This window comes from Capricornis sumatraensis, chromosome 22 (assembly GCF_032405125.1).
Source record: "Capricornis sumatraensis isolate serow.1 chromosome 22, serow.2, whole genome shotgun sequence".
Taxonomy (NCBI): domain Eukaryota; kingdom Metazoa; phylum Chordata; class Mammalia; order Artiodactyla; family Bovidae; genus Capricornis; species Capricornis sumatraensis.
In genome coordinates this window covers 14940260-14956921 of record NC_091090.1, presented here as the reverse complement: position 1 = coordinate 14956921, position 16662 = coordinate 14940260, and the positions used below count along the sequence as shown (strand labels likewise).

General features: G+C 39.1%; 1 protein-coding gene across 3 annotated transcripts in view; it reads right to left on the bottom strand.

Moving 5' to 3' along the window:
* MAPK14 (mitogen-activated protein kinase 14) overlaps positions 1-16662 on the bottom strand; it is a 72430-nt gene that overhangs the window by 26246 nt on the left and 29522 nt on the right. For 2 of the 3 annotated variants that reach the window (XM_068960878.1, XM_068960879.1), the window contains exons 3-6: positions 14543-14601; positions 2672-2783; positions 1880-1909; positions 1218-1265 (exon numbers count right to left, since the gene is read on the bottom strand). In XM_068960878.1, the coding sequence (XP_068816979.1) occupies positions 1218-1265; positions 1880-1909; positions 2672-2783; positions 14543-14601 (249 nt within the window). The remainder of the gene's footprint in view (positions 1-1217; positions 1266-1879; positions 1910-2671; positions 2784-14542; positions 14602-16662) is intronic. The other variant, XM_068960880.1, reaches the window with a different exon arrangement.

The following is a 16662-nucleotide window of genomic DNA, read 5'->3' as shown; positions in this document are numbered from 1 at the left end:
AAAATAATGAAATTACAAAAAAAAACAAAACAAAAATGCACTGCTTTGGCACTTATCCAAGAGCAATGAAAATATGTTCCACACAAACATGATTATTCATAGTGGCTTCACATAGCTCTGAAGGGAAACTGAACCACTTGTGTCTATCAGTCGTTTTGTTTACTTGCCAAGTTGTTTCTGCCTCTTTTGCAATCTCATGGACTGCAGCCTGCCAGGCTCCTCAGTCCATGGTGTTTCCCGATAAAAATACCAGGGTGGGTTGTCATTTCCTTCTCTAGGGGATCTTCCCGACCCAGACCCAGGAATCGAACCCATGTCTCCTGCACTGACAGGTGGGTTATTTATGGCTGAGACACCAAGGAAGCCCTGTCTATAGATAGGTGATAGATAAACAAATTGCAGTTCAGTCATAAAATGGATCTACTTGGCAACAAAAAGGAATAAACTACTGATACACACAATACAGATGGATCTCAATAATATTACACTAAGCAAAAGTCAGACACACACAGAAAAATACTGTATGATTCCACTTGTATGGAACTCCAGAAAAAATAAATCTACAGTGCCAGAAAGCAGACTAGTGGTCGTCTGAAGTAGGCGTAGAAGGGTGGGGACTAGCTAGGAAGGGGCACAAGGGAACTTTCTGGAGTGATGGACATGTTCTTTATCATAATTGTGCTGGTTACAGAGCTATAAAAATTTGTCACATGTACACTTAAAATGTTGCATTTTATTGTAAATTTTGTTTCCAAATAATTGAGTAAAATGAGAAATGAAACAAAGAAAAAAATTCCAGAGCTGCTTGCTCTTTACAGATTATCTCCTGTTTGAATTATTTTGAAAGAGTGGGTTTCTGCCCTTTTTTCCTCTTAGAAACTGATATAATCCCATAATTATTTCAAGAGGACTGCTTTCTTGATGTTCATACTATAATTTTCCTTTTTTTATCACTAATATATTAAATTTCTAATTTAACTTCATTTTAGAATGAAAACAAGATACCTGATACTACCTTCAATATCACTCAAACTGAAGCTTACTAAATCTCCAGTTTAAATTTCAAAGTCTAATGATATTTCTAAGGACAAGACAATATGAATTTCCAGATAAAAAGTCATGGCTTTATAAACTCATTCCCTTTATGAACTTGCCTGGCTAGTCAAACATATAATTACAAAGTGGAACAAACAATTACCAATGTCACTTTATCCTACCTTCAGCTCACAGTCTTCATTCACAGCTAGATTACTAGGTTTTAGGTCCTAGGAAGCAAGAGAGGACAGGAACAACTTTATGATGCTTGGTAAATTCTCTCCCTAAAGGTAACGATGAAGAGCTAAACATAAAAGACCTGATCCAGCTATGAACAATTTCCATTCTATAGTCACTGCTGCTGCTGCTGCTGCTGCTGCTAAGTCGCTTCAGTCGTGTCCCACTCTGTGCGACCCCATAGATGGCAGCCCACCGGGTTCCCCCATCCCTGGGATTCTCCAGGCAAGAACACTGGAGTGGGTTGCCATTTCCTTCTCCAATGCATGAAAGTGAAAAGTGAAAGTGAAGTCGCTCAGTCATGTCAGACTCTTAGCGACCCCATGGACTACGGCCCACCAGGCTCCTCTGTCCATGGGATTTTCCAGGCAAGAGTACTGGAGTGGGGTGCCATTGCCTTCTCCGTCTATGGGGTCACTACCTAGTTCTAATTAGCCTTAAATAGGTAAAACAAAACAAAAAATCTATACATCCTCTTTCTTTAATTAGTTTAAACCTAGAGTAAAGTTGCAATCAATCAATATTTCAATGGCTAAAATACTTAGACTAGGATCTTGCTATCTCCCCACCGACCACCCCAATAATGTAATCAAAATACAATACCTACCCTGTGAATTATGTCGGCTGAATGTATATACTGTGAAAAAGCACACAAACACACAAAAATAATCAGTGTAAGAAAAAGTTATCTCCAACCTCCTATCATACTATATGACATATCTGAAGTGCATTTTTACTTTTTTATGAGTCAGTAAGAAATGTTAGGATTAAGAGTAGGATTAGAAATCAGAACAAGTAATTCTCAGTAGTCTATACTCTGACCATAACTATGATTTCTATACCATCAACTCTATTCAAAGAGCTGCAGTATGAGCAAAATAGAGCTTTCAACAAGGACTCAAAGCTGCTAAATATTAAAGCTGGTTTAATTTTAAAAAATTGTTTATCTGCCCCTTCTACAGGGGCAGATAACCCCTTTGAGGATATTTCCCCCCTTTCAACCCCCAAATTAACCCCTTTGAGGATATTTTCAAAATTTCAACATGATACTCAACAGATATCAGATTACATCGAAAATTATTATTCTTCTTTAGATGTAATAATGAAGAGACCTTAACTCTCAGACATGCCTATATAGAAGAATCAAGGGGGTGGAACGATATGAGGTCTAGACTTGCCTTAAAATAATCCAGAGTTTAGGGGAATAAGAAAGGAACAAGATGGGCTGTATGTTGGTAACTGTGGTTGCTGAGTAAACACAGGGGTTCATTATACTATGATTGTACTTGTGATTATTGTATTTGAAATCTTCCATAAGAAAAGTCTTGTTTGTTTTCCCTTAAGCCCTAAATAGAAGGGAAAGAGGGAGAATTCATTTCTGAAAATTATTAGTCTGTACCTTGAGACCTCTGAGAATCTGGTAGATAAGGAACTGAACGTGGTCATCTGTAAGCTTCTGACATTTCACAATGTTGTTCAGATCTGCTCCCATGAGATGGGTCACCAGGTACCTAAAAATTAATGGAGAGTTACACAATAATCCAGAACCTTAAGAAAGCTCTGATCTTCATAAGACTATCAGAAGTCCACTCAATAAGTACCACAGTGACAGCTAAAAGCTTAGTAACTATTGATGGGGGGCTCATTTTCAATATCACTATTCTAACTTTACTGCCTGTCGTCTATTTTTCTAAAAATGTTTATACTTGTTTCAACTTGCCATCTTTTCCTAGGTTCTCTAAAGACAAGAGAAAAAAAAAAAAAGGCAGGGACTTCCATGGTGGTGGTGGTGGTGGTGGTGGTGGTGGTGGTGGTGGTGGGGTGGCGGCTTCTCTGGTGGCTCAGTTGGTAAAGAATCTGCCTGCAATGCAGGAGACCTGGGTTTGATCCCTGGATTGGGAAGATCCCCTGGGGAAGGGCATGGCAAAACGACATGACAACCTACTCCAGTATTCTTGTCTGGAGAATACTATGGACAGAGGAGCCTGGCAGGCTACTGTCCATTGGGTCACAAAGAGTCAGACATGACTGAATGACTAACACTTTCACACTTTCTGTGGTGGTAGAGTGGATGAAAATCTGCCTGCCGATGCAGGGGACACGGGTTGGATCCGTGGCCCAGGAAGATCCCACATACTCTGGGCAACTAAAGCCTGTGAGCCGTAACGACCGGAGCCTGCGGGCCTAGAGCCTGTGCTCCACAGCAAGAGAAGCCACTACGATGAGAAGCCTGTGTATCACAACGAAGAGCAGCACCTGCTCACAAGTAGAGAAAGTCCTAGTGTAGCAACAAAGACCCAGTGCCACCAAAAGTAAAAATAATTATTAAAGAAAAAAAGAAAAGATGGAGATTAGAATGACATACGTGTTTGCATCAGTTTTCTCAAAAACGATATTACTGCATGAGAAATGTACACTATAACTAAATGCATGGCCATATTTTTAAACCGACTGTTACATTTTCCAGTTCATATTTCAGGGTCTAAAATAGGAGTATCGTCAAATAAACTTATTTACAAAATAGAAACAGACTCACAGACATAAAAAACAAACATGATTACCAAAGGCAGGGGGGAGGGATAAATTAGGAATTTTTGGATTAGCAGATACAAACTACTATATATATCTGAATCACTTTGCTATCTACCAGAAACTAATACAACATTGTAAATTAACTACACTTTGGTTAAAAAAATAAAAAGTATCTTTAAATTTTCAAATTATAACTCTCCTTCTGTTTTAGGAATGACTGGAAAAAGGATGCTGGCCACTGACAATATTCCTGCACTTACTTTAATGAAATATTTTATCTACAAGTAAGTCAGGCATTCTAGAACTTCTCACAGGTGCGGCGCTGGGTATTTTTTTATCCTGTCCTCACATCACAGGATTAGGGAATGATCACATTCAAGCCCAACAGGTTTACCACAGATATTCTAGATGCCCTACCCACTCATCAGTGTATCACACTATGGGAACATAAAAACCACAGTTAGTACCAAACAAGTGGAAATTTAAAAAAATTCGGTTAGGTTTTATTTATTAAAAGAATCATTACTTATTCCTGAGGCAGAATGTATATCAGCTGAGCTATTAAAAAAGAGGCTAATTTCATTTCTTTTCAATTACTATGTTTTTTAACATGTTTTTTTGTCTGTTTGTTTTAGGTCACCACATGGCTTATGGGGATCTTAGTTCCCCAGCCAAAGACTGAACCCAGGGCCTTGGTAATGAAAGCATGGAGTCCTAACCACTGGATCACCAGCGAATTCCATTTTTATTTTTTGATAAATTTGGAAGAAAAGAAACCAAGCCAGCAATTTAAATATACTATTAATGTCTTACATGGCTATATATGTGTATGACCTGTCTTCACACACACCCCACTATATTTATTACTTTCTTTCCTCAAACAAGAATTTTTTTTTCCTATTTCTTAATTTCACTGTTCGGCTATTACGGTCAGTTCACAATTTCATAAAGAGCAATAGGACTCAGCATAGATGTAACCTTAAGTAAGATTTTAGCACTTCATATATATATATTTTATTTAAAGATTCTTAATTAATTATTTATTGTATTTTTGGCTGCACTGGATCTTTGTGGCTGTGCCTGGGATTTCTCTCGCTGCAGCAAGCGAGGCCTACCCTCTTTAGTTGCGGTGTGCAGGCTTCTCACTGCGGTGGCTTCTCTTGCAGAACACGGCCCCAGAGCACAGGTTTAGTAGTTTTTGTGCACGGGCTTAGCTGTTCCGTGGCATGTGGAATCTTTCGGACCAGGGATCGAACCCATGTCCCCTGCACTGCAAGGTGGATTCTTAACCACTGGACCACCAGGGAAGTCCAGCACTTCATATTTTTAAAACTTGCATGTTTGTTTATATTGCCTTGAGGAAAGATAACTCTAAATGTCATTTAAACTATGCTGGATGTTTTGAAATGTTTTCCTCAAGGTTGTTCTGACTTAAGAGATGTTCCAAGCTCAACATAACATAACCAAAGGCATTAGTGCTTATTCTATGCCAACCACTATTTATTATGCCTGTGTCTCATACACTCTGCCCAACAAGTCTGTAAGTTTTATTAGTATTACCATTTTGCAAAGGAAGAAACACAGACAAAACAAGTATATATTATCTGTTCAAGGTTAAAAGAGTGGTCATGTCAGGGGCTGAATCCAAAACTGTCTGATCTCAAAGACCACGATCTTAAATCACGGCCCATACAGCCTCCAAGTTCTTCTAGATGACACAGAATTTTAGTCAAGAGAATGATTTAAGTTCTACAAATATTGCAATAGTCCATCCTAATCAATCACTGTATTTTTAATCCCAAATTGATACACAATCCAGCAAATATGAGAACACTGTGAAAAACTGGTTAATACTGTGGAAACAAGACTTCCTGCAGAAAATCTGGAATAATAGTTGCTATACCCATAATACCAATTATAAAAATTTGCAAGACTCAGGTTAAGGAAAAGGGAATCCAACTTTTGTTTTATAAGACTGTTTTGCAAATAATTACATTTTATGACACTGAATAGTGAGAGGGTTATTCTTTCAACTTTCAAAAATATTGTATTTTTGAGGAGAAAAGGTAAACAGAAGAAATGCTGGTCTGTGTGATTCTAACTAGAATCTATCTTAATTTGCCTTGAAATAAAACCTAAAGATCTTAAGCCTATAATGGCAGTGCTAGTTCAGAAAGGTGTTAAGCAGTATCACCAAAGCAAACATAGTAATTTTAAGTCTAAGTATTGTGTTTAAATAGTTACCAACAAGTCAATAAATTCTATACAGTCAGAAGACCACTGACTGCACAGCCTGAAAGAGAGTATGCTTTTGGTTGGAATATTCCACCACTATGTAATTCCCTTTAAATGCCCTTTCATCAGAGACCGCATCCATTTTATCACTAAAATTTCCAGACAGCGAGAGACTGTCAAGACATTATGTAAGTACATAAGGTTAATCAGTCTATACAGTAATAATTGTCAAACACTGCTGCTAGGCTCCAGTCAAACCAACTGAACCACATTATTCGTGGCAGACCTGTCTGGCAAGAACTAACCTAATCACTACATGTTGTTTCCACGAAGCCCAGAAGACCAATCCAAGACAACCAATTGTCAAATTCCAACTCATCACATATAGTAAGGTTTTCGAAATACATTTTGCAACAGTGGACAAAAGCAAGTGTCATGAAAAGTTACTGAATGCTTATGGAAGACATGTCAACTTTTAAAAGTAGTGAACAAGGGAGTGCAATGAAAATGTAGGTAGGCACATTTGAAATAAGTCAATCCCAAAGGAGCATTAATAGATGCCACATAATTTCTACACTATTAGTCCCTGGGAAGCAAATTTAATTACATTTTAGTCAAGATGTGCCTATTATAGTTGGTATTCATGAATGCATACGTGCTAAGTGGCTTCAGTCAGGTCTGACCCTTTGCGACCCTATGAATTATAGCCCACCAGGCTCCTCTGTGGGATTTTCCAGGCAGAATGCTGGAGTGGGTTGCCATGCTTTCCTTCAGGGGATCTTCCCAACCCAGGGATCGAACCTGTGTCTCTTACATCTCCTGCACTGGCAGGCAAGCGCCACCTGGGAAGCCCCACTGGTGTTCATACACTTCCAATAATTAAATCCAACCAACAGCTGGAAAGCTATCTAGTTCCCCCACATTTAAAAAGGAATTAAGTAAGTAGGACTTTATCAGGCTGAAGGCTGAAAATATGATTTCACAGCCCGATGATACAAATTCTGCTTGCCACTTTCCTTGGGAAGATGGTCTCCTTTAAACTATGAAAAGCATAAATGATCATTTCTCAAAGTGAAATGTACTGTAACAACAAAAAGGCAGAACTCTACAATACGTGGTTTCCAGGACTCTAGACAGCACTCCTTTCAGAGCTTCGTTTATTAATCGCTTCTTGGAAAACATACAACTGTCCAGTCTCCCACCCCACTGCCTCCACTCCCCCGCCTTTAAAGCATAATACAATCAGAAAGAACCCATGTAGAAAAAATCTATGGTTTGTCATGTCGACTTCTGTCAGCCCTATTTGACAAAGAAATTATCAGAAAGGGAAAGAAGCATACCCATATTAAAACAAAGTATTTAAAATAATCACAAGGATTGACAATTTGTAATGACATGCTTCTGAAATACATCCAGTGATTCTTGGATGAAAACAGCAGATAGAGTGATTCTATAAAAATGAAAACTAGATCATCTCACTCTTCTCAAAAGGCTTCTCTTTCACTTAAAGGCAAACTTCCTTTAAGCAGCAGGTAAACCCATACACAAACCAGGATCTTGTTCCCAATAATCTGTCTCCTTTCTTCATCTGCTTCTCTCCGCTGCTCTCACTTAGCTCCACAGTGGCCTCACTCCAGCCACGCAGGCCCCCTTGCTGCAACTCCAATGCAGCACGCAGTCTTCTGCCTCAGGGCCTTTGCACTGGCTCTTCCCTCTGCCTGGAATGCTCTTCTCCCACATATCTGCAAGTCTAATTTTTGTACTTCTTCAAATTTTTCCTTAAAATTCACCTTCTCAATGAGGTCTATCCTTTTAAAATTGTATCTCTCCCCCTGCCTTCACATGCCCAATAATTCCTCTTCCCTGTTCTACTTTTCTTCTTGTCCATAGCATTATGGCCTGCTAAATGCTATCTCATTTCCTCCTTTACGTGCTCATTGTTTACTGCTATTTATCTGTACAATGTTCAAGGAGGACAGGGCTCTTTTTTGTTTGTGTAGTATCTAAAGTACCTAAAAACACTGTCTAGCAGATATCAGGCACTCAATTACCACTGAATTGAATGACCCAGAACAACTCATATAGCATTACTAGTAAAACCAGGCAAGGGCATATCTTATTGAGATACTCATGCCAAAGATCTTATCTGGTAAACAGACCAGACTGTTCTAAAAGCACCAGCAGCCAGGTAGGCAGCTTAGCCAGTTTATTTCACAACAAACTACTCTCCTCATTTGAAATGGAGATTACTGAAAGGTGCCCCCTACATTACCTACAACAAACAAACCAGACTCAAAATGTTACCGTATGGTCTATATTCCAGGATAAAACAAAAAAGTTAGTCAAAAGAGAATGCACTGGGTATGCATTCAGACAACTAGATTGCCAACGAGTCATAAACTAGAAAGCACAAGGTTATTCATTCATTCAACTGCTCCATCAACAAACCCTTATTGTCGAGCACTGGGAGTACCACAGTGGAAAAGATGCAGAGTTTAGACGGGAGCAAGGCATACATACACGAGCAATAGAGTGTGATTAGAGCTATAAGGGGGCGTCAAGGAGCTGGAGAACACACCAGCGAGGGCTACGACCCAGGATTATGAAGCAATTCATCAGGGAAAGTTTTCTTGAGGGTCTCAAACTGAAAGCCAGACCTTGAAGCTGCTTTACCTCTTTACAACAGCTAATCTGAGAAAAAGAGGGCATCTTACTGATTGTATCAGACAAAAATGAAACGGTATCTTCTTAAAGGATGCATGATCTGTTTAGATTTCAAAGGTGAGTCCGTGACGACACCTACATGCTCTACCAACTCTCTATGCTCATTTTAGCAGACCTCTCTGATAAGGATGTAAATTTTAAATATAACTGTCAATACAGCTAACTCATTCATCTTTCTCCCAGATTGCTTCTGTTCCTGTATTACCTATCTTGAGCATGCAACCTATTTTCAAAGAATAAGTATTTCTGTAAGTTCAAGCCACTGGGCTAGGAATTTCTTTCAGTGATGGAGGAAAGCCCTATTTCCAAGCAGACAATGCCAATTAGTCAAATTAGGAAAACAACTCTCCTCTGCTACACACATACACACATATACAAAATCAGAATTTAGTAACACAATGTTTATCCAAGAACAAAGGAAAAATTAAGGGTTATCTACTCCTTTAATTGTCTCCATTTCACAGAAATCTCTTTTTTCTGTATAATTTATACATTTCCTTCTTTGACTATCTGGAATATGTTTCAAGCTCTACACACAATCCTTACTCATCTGTTTCTTCAAATACAGTTATTACCTTCTTTAAAGGTTTTCCTCCACTAAGGTTCTCTCATGGTCTGAGATCACTTAAAACCCTGTACACTGCTATGACAGGGTACAATTTGGCCAATTTGACTTTGTCCTTTAAGTTATTGTAGGTAAGCATTTATGCTTCATCTTATTATTGAGACAATATGCAACTAAAGGCCTTTAGTTTTGACATCATATCTATTCAAGAAGGATCAGCAAACATCCAAATAATAGAGCTCCAGATCAATAAAAATGTAGTGAGAAATAGAGCCAAAAAGAATTAAGATATGTACAATTTTATTTGTGGTATTAAATAGTTCAGTTCATCTCTCTCAATTTCTGAAAATGTGTAACTACTAAAGACTCCACTAGAAAGAAAATAAACTCCCTGCTCTAATAATAGAGCTTACAAGCTAGAGGGAGAAGACAAAGAATAACACACACATGATGATGAAATCTGCTAAGAACAAAGTAGCATAAGGAGTAGGCCCTCACAGTATAGTGTTTCAGCAAGGATGGTGAGGGGGAAAAAAGCTTCTGATGAAATGGCCTTTCATAGAGTCTTGAAGGAAATGAAGGAGCCAGTCATGTGGATATATGGGAAGAGTGTTTCAAGTCAACACTAGAAACCCAGGCAAAGGTCCTACTGAGAACATGGATGTCTGTATTCAGGGAAGAACAGAGAAGCCAGAGCGGCTGGAACGGAGAGAGTGAGTGGGGAAAGTACTGGATGAGGTCAGAGAGTGTACAGGAGCAAAACTCATGCAGGATCTTTCAGAACTACCACCCTCTATTTTGTTTGGTCATTTAAACTGCTCTTCTCCAATTAACAAGAGTCTCAATCTATCAAGGATCACGTCTATTTCATTTGCTACATTCTCCAGAGAATGAATACTTAAATACAAATCTAGAAATGTCCTTTACCTATTCAGTATAATCAGCAACTTTTACAATGATACAAAAGGCTACACCTAGTGGTTGAACAATCATTTTTAGTTAGTGGAAGGTTAAATAAACTAGGTAATTATCTGTCCATTGGCTTTCACTAAAACAATGGCTGCTGACTGACCCTGTTATAGGTCTTCTGCTAAATCAGTAGAATCGAAACTCTCACTTCCACACCTCTTTTCACCAAGAGAGATAAGGAACTGTAGCAAGGAGAGTAACAAACCCTGGATGGGAAGCTGTAAAATAAGGGGGGAAATGGCAGAAAATAGTATGCAAAGACTTGGCTATTTCAAGATTCTGGATTTCTATTGGCAAGTAAATATTTGCAGAATGCATAAGGCATATACAGGGCTTCCCTTGTGGCTCAGACGGTCAAGAGTCTGGCTACAATGTGGGAGACCTGGGTTCGATCCCTGGGTCAGGAAGATCCCCTGGAGAAGGAAATGGCAATCCACTCCAGTATTCTTGCCTGGAGAATCCCAGGGACGGGGGAGCCTGGTGGGCTGCCGTCTATGGGGTCATAAAGAGTTGGACACAACTGAGTGACTTCACTAAGGCATATGGATGCCACCTCCTTCCAAAGATTACCATCAAGAAGCAAACAGAAATGTCCAAATGATAGCTAATCATTAAAAATATCTAGCTATATCTTATAAAATTTTGTAATCTGTATAACCATCACATGGCAGTCAAGAACAACTTGGTGGACTCATCTTCTAACTCCACATTTTCCAAACGCCAGGTTTATCTATCAGATTCCGTAACTGAACATCCTTCTAACGATCAGAACTCACCACCTATTTATCATTCCCTTCTCAAAAGTATAGTCTTACAGATGAAAGTATGCAGGGTGCCTAAATTAACAAGAAATTTAAAATTCAGTAAAAAGTTGAAGTGTATGATAAATGAAAAGTGCTAACTGAAATGTAAAGAGACAAATACACATAACACATGATTTAAAGCCAACTATAAATATGCAAAATAGAGATTTTAATTAGCACAGAAAATTCTTGTTCAAAATTACTGCCTGTTCTAAACATGGCAGCCTGCAGAATCATTTGAGCTTTCAGTCGGATTTGGCCAAAATACTGGGTCTTTGTTTATGCTATTTTAATGTGCATTTGAATGCGTTTAGGAAGTGCAGGTATTGTGTTGCATAACACTGAGCCCAGGTTATGCCAGTTTTCTAAAAGTATTTAAATTTGCACACTCTGCAATTGTCAGTGAAGATGTCTGACCTCTTGTGCAAATTCTGAAATGACTTTGGAAAACACTGAAAAATAACCACAGTCTTAAAAAAGCACTAATTTTTTTCTCAGTGATACATACATCATAAAAAGATAACAATGAAACATTTCCCAAAGATATCCTTTAGGTTCATCATTATATTTTCAGAGATTCTCTGGGATTGAAAACACTTGAGAAGTGAACCGCCCCAATTTTCATCCTTTTACAGACATTAACGGGGACCCAAAGAGGCAAAGTGACTTGTCCAAGGTCTTATAGCCAACTCTTAAACTGGCTCCAAAAGTGTCTAACTTATTTCCCCTAACAAGATTTTGATTTCATCAGGGAAAAGACCAGTGTTTCTGATTTTCCTGAGCCCTGTTCTAACATTCTCCTCAGCAAGTATTCAACACACAGTACTGAGATTTGCTCCCAACAGGAGAACTAAGATCTTGTTTATAAAGAATCATGACCCAAATCACACAGTGCTGTATGTCAGTTATATCTCAATAAAGCTGGAAATTAATAAGTAAACAGAACCTCACTACCATTAAGTAGAAAGAATAGATTCCTGCTTGGTATTTGTCGAATGAATGAAGAAATAAATGCAACTTCTGTTCAATGGGCATGCTTGTAGTCAATGGGCCTTCAAATGGATAAAGAGCCAACAGGCCCTACAATGGATAAAACTTAACCTTTCAAAGACACAAGCCTTATATGCTTGTTGACACAGGAAAAACAGGCTCATAATCCAATTTCATATGCCTGAGAGAGGCAAAATACAGTATTAGCCCAGGTCAACAAATCAATTCTTTTTTTTTTTTATGTTTATTTTTATTTATTTATTTTTTAATTTTAAAATCTTTAATTCTTACATGCGTTCCCAAACATGAAACCCCTCCCACCACCCTCCCCATAACATCTCTCTGGGTCATCCCCATGCACCAGCCCCAAGCATGCTGTATCCTGTGTCAGACATAGACTGGCGATTCGATTCTTACATGATAGTATACATGTTAGAATGCCATTCTCCCAAATCATCCCACCCTTAATTCCTTTCTTAAAAAAAGAAAAAAAAATCAATCCTCATCACACCTAACATTTTGAGCTAGAGCTCAATTCTGATTCAAATGTTTTCCAAGTATATTATTAATACTTCAGCAATTTTTCCACACGTAGAATACAAAAAAATCATCATTCCTAGGTCAGTGAGAATACACTGTAACATATAATGGTATGACATTATACACTTGTCTAAATCCACAGAATGTACAATACTAAGAGTGACTCCTACAATAAACTATGAACTCTGGGTAATTATGATGTGTCAAATAGCTTCATTCTTGGTAAAAAAAATATATTTTTTTTTACATATATCATTCTTGTTGAGTGATGTTGATAATGGGGAAAGCTCTCAATTTTGTGGTAAAGCTAAAGCTGCTCTAAAAAATTAATTCCTCAAAAAAGTAAAAATTAATCAATGTAAAAAAAAAAGCAGCACTGCAATATTCTCTTTCCCAAGCACCGTCTACAGCAGGACTCAACAACTTGCAACTCACGTGCCCCTGCCTGGGGGGCATCCCGTAGGGAGGCTTTATAGTAATGTCAAGCAGGGCTCAGGAAGCACAGATGTTCTTAGTTATTATCTTTTTTCCCCCTCCTTTGCTTGAGTCTCAAACTTTCATCAGCAGGATCAAGGTTAATGTGGGTGGGAGTTCTTGCACTTAGACTAGATTCCCCTTTTCTCGTCGTCCACTCTCAGTCATATCACATTCCAACTAACCTCAAGTGGTGGGAAATTTTTTGTTATCTTTCCTCCTTCTCTATTTAATATTCTACATTTCTTTTCCCCTTTCATTAGACAGAACACACAAGCTCAAACATAGTATATCTCCCCCACCCGCCAAGCTTGCTCTCTGGGAAATGGGCACCTGGCCTAGGATAAGGGAAGGAGAAAGGGACTCAGGATGGGTGGAGTTAAGTTCATCCTCGGCATCAACAGAGAGCAGAGACTGTGGGCGGGCAGCCAGGATCTGCAGTCTCTCACAACAGTCATCCTTTCCAGTAATACCAAAATTTCAGTAAGACAGAATGTGTAACTCTGAATTCAAGGTGTTCCTTCCCTCTTATGGTATAGCGTATCTGTGAATTGGGGACCAGAGGGAGGCATGCTAATTCAGATTTCGGGAAAGGAGCAACAGAGAACTCACACAGGTGCGACTCCCACAATACCTTCTAGAATCTATCATGCATTCACACTCGTGCAGCCTGGGCATGTGAGAGCATTACTGCCCCGTGTGAGGGCACTCTTGCCAGTGGAGTCAGGAGCCGGTAAGTAAATGCTCCCATCTGAGCGGCATTCCATACAGCTTTCTACAAGAGCTTGGTAATTCTCATCCCAGCTGCCCACAATGGTGACCAACTTAATAATGTATCCTCATAGCAGCTTTCTCTCCCTCCCTGTTTCATTCTCCCTAGACGCTGACTACTGGTTCCTGAGAATCTCAGGCCCTGCTTTCCAGGTGTCCCAGGCTAAAACAATAGAGATGGTCACAAAACTGGGACAATCAGCACTATCTATCAGCTGTCTAAACTCGCGACGCTGGCCCCTTGTCCCTGAACAGAAATACAGTACCTCAAAGATCAGCATGTATTTCCCATAGGGTAAAAGAAATGGAAGAAACCATATGGAACGGGGCTCCACTACATTTTCTGATGTAAACATGTCCTTTTTAAAGCTAGGACAGATGATTTGAGAATAAAAATCATGCTCAAAACTCCCTATACTCTTCACCATGGAATTCTTGCCAGAACCCACCACTGTCTCTCCAAATAGGGCACAACGTGCCTGAGATGATGAAAATACGAACATATATCACCCAAATACACTCTTTTGTATCCATCCCCCATCCCTCAGAAGAGCTGGGTGAGGAATAAAGAATCTAAATCTAATACTGTAAAGTGGTTCAGGAGTAAAAATGGGCTGGTAATCTTCAAACTCTAGCTGAGGAAGGCAAACACAAGAGATTCACTCACACATCATTGAATTCCTCCAGAGACCTCGCAGGTGTGAAAACATCCAACAGACCAATCACCTGTAATAAAACATAAAAATCAAACAGTAAATAAATATTGAACTTATCCACCAGGTCTCAGTTATTTTAATAGGAAATAATTCTTATTAAATCCTGCTCCTAGTTCAGTAACGTCACATCCTCATATACTTAATGACTCCAATTCATTTTTAACCCAAACTATGCTTTTGCTTCTTACTTGTCAAACATCACTTTTCATAATAAACCATTAAAATCTTCATGTCTTTAGAATTTAGTCACATATAGCCATTAGCTTATCAGGAAGCAAAAAGATTTAGGACTCAGCTTACACATGCACTAATAGTTTAACGATTATCAGAAAAAAGTTGTGCTTTTACAGCTGTTGCTATAGTATCAGTTTTCTTTTAAAAATATTATTATTCAATAAAAATTACTATATACTCTTCAAAACTGACATTCTAAAGCCCCAATATGTCCTCTTAGTATATTCTTGGTACTATTCTTATAACATTCTTAAGATCGTTTTTTTATTTTTTTAAAAATTCATTTATTGGGACTTCCCTGATGGTCCAGCGGTTAAGAATCTGCCTTCCAATGCAGGGGACTCGGGTTCGTTCCCTGCTTGGGGAACTAAGGTTCCATGTGCTGTGGGGCAACTGAGCCCTGGAGCCACAGCAAAAGATCCCGCATGCCTCAGTGAAGATCCTGCCTCAACTACGGCCCAGTGCAGCCAAATAAATAAATATATGTTTTAAAAATTAATTTATTTACTTTGGCTGCCCTGGGTCTTCACTGCTGTGGGTGGGCTTTCTCCAGTTGCAGCAAGCGGGGGCTACTCTTTGTGGCTTCTCCGTGCAGCGGTTTCTCCTGTTGCAGACCAACAAGAAGCCCTCGAGCTCTCAAAGACTGCAGCAGCTGTGGCTCGCAGGCTGCAGATCGAGGACTCAGAAGTTGTGATGCATGGGTGTTGTTGCCTCGCGGCATGTGGAATCTTCCCAGCTCAGGGATGAAAGCCATGTCCTCTGTATCAGCAGGCAGATTATTAACTACTGGACCACCAAGGGAATCCCAAGGTAATTCCCTTAATCAGTATCAGGTATTTAGATCAGACTATAAAAATGGAAGGAAAAAAAAAAGCTAACTTTACACAAAGAAAAGACAAAGAGCTACTTAAGACTCAGTAACCCACTGTCTTTGAGCAGTTTTTCTGGTCATGGATTTATGCTGATTAATCCGCTGGAGAAGGAACAGGCTACCCACTCCAGTATGCTTGGGCTTCCCTGGTAGCTCAGCAGGTAAAGAATCTGCCTGCAATGCAGGAGACCTGGGTTCGATCCCTGGGTTGGGAAGATCCCCTGGAGAAGGGAACGGCTACCCCCTCCGGTATTCTGGCCTGGAGAATTCCATGGACGATATAGTCCATGGGGTCGCAAAGACCTGGACATGACTGAGTGACTTTCACTCATTCAATCCACACTTACCATACCCCTCTTCCCCAGTTCCTCCTGAAACCCAGACGACTCATTTCGACAAAGCTAGGCACTAAGAAGGCAAGCAAGACACATAATTCATGTGTAATATGCCCAGCAAGATTTAAGAGTATCTGGAAGTGAAACAAACAAAAGCTAAATGGTCTTCATGAAAACTGACCCATAACTGCAGACTCCTTAGCATGCTGCTCTAACCAACCAAGCTAAATAACAGCTCTAAAAGTAAAATATACTAACACTCAAAATATAATCATGAAAAAGAGCCTTCTAATCAGAAAGTTATGCCATTCAACCAAATACCAATTTTTAAAACTAATTTCAACTACAGACTGAACCCAAAAGGGAAACAAACTAAAAAAAGGCCCTGGAAAGCCTTTGCATCTTTTTCCAAAGGAAAGACAGTTATCAATCATCTTCTTATTCAGACAACTGTACATAAGAAAACCAAAATTATCTACACTAGTACTATCCATTATCACTAACACTAATATTTTGAGATACTTCGATTTTTCTGATGTACATAAATTAATCTGGAGTAATACTACGTATGATTTTATACCCTGCCTTGTCACTTAACATATGACTATTCTCATGTCCTCAACTGTTTTTC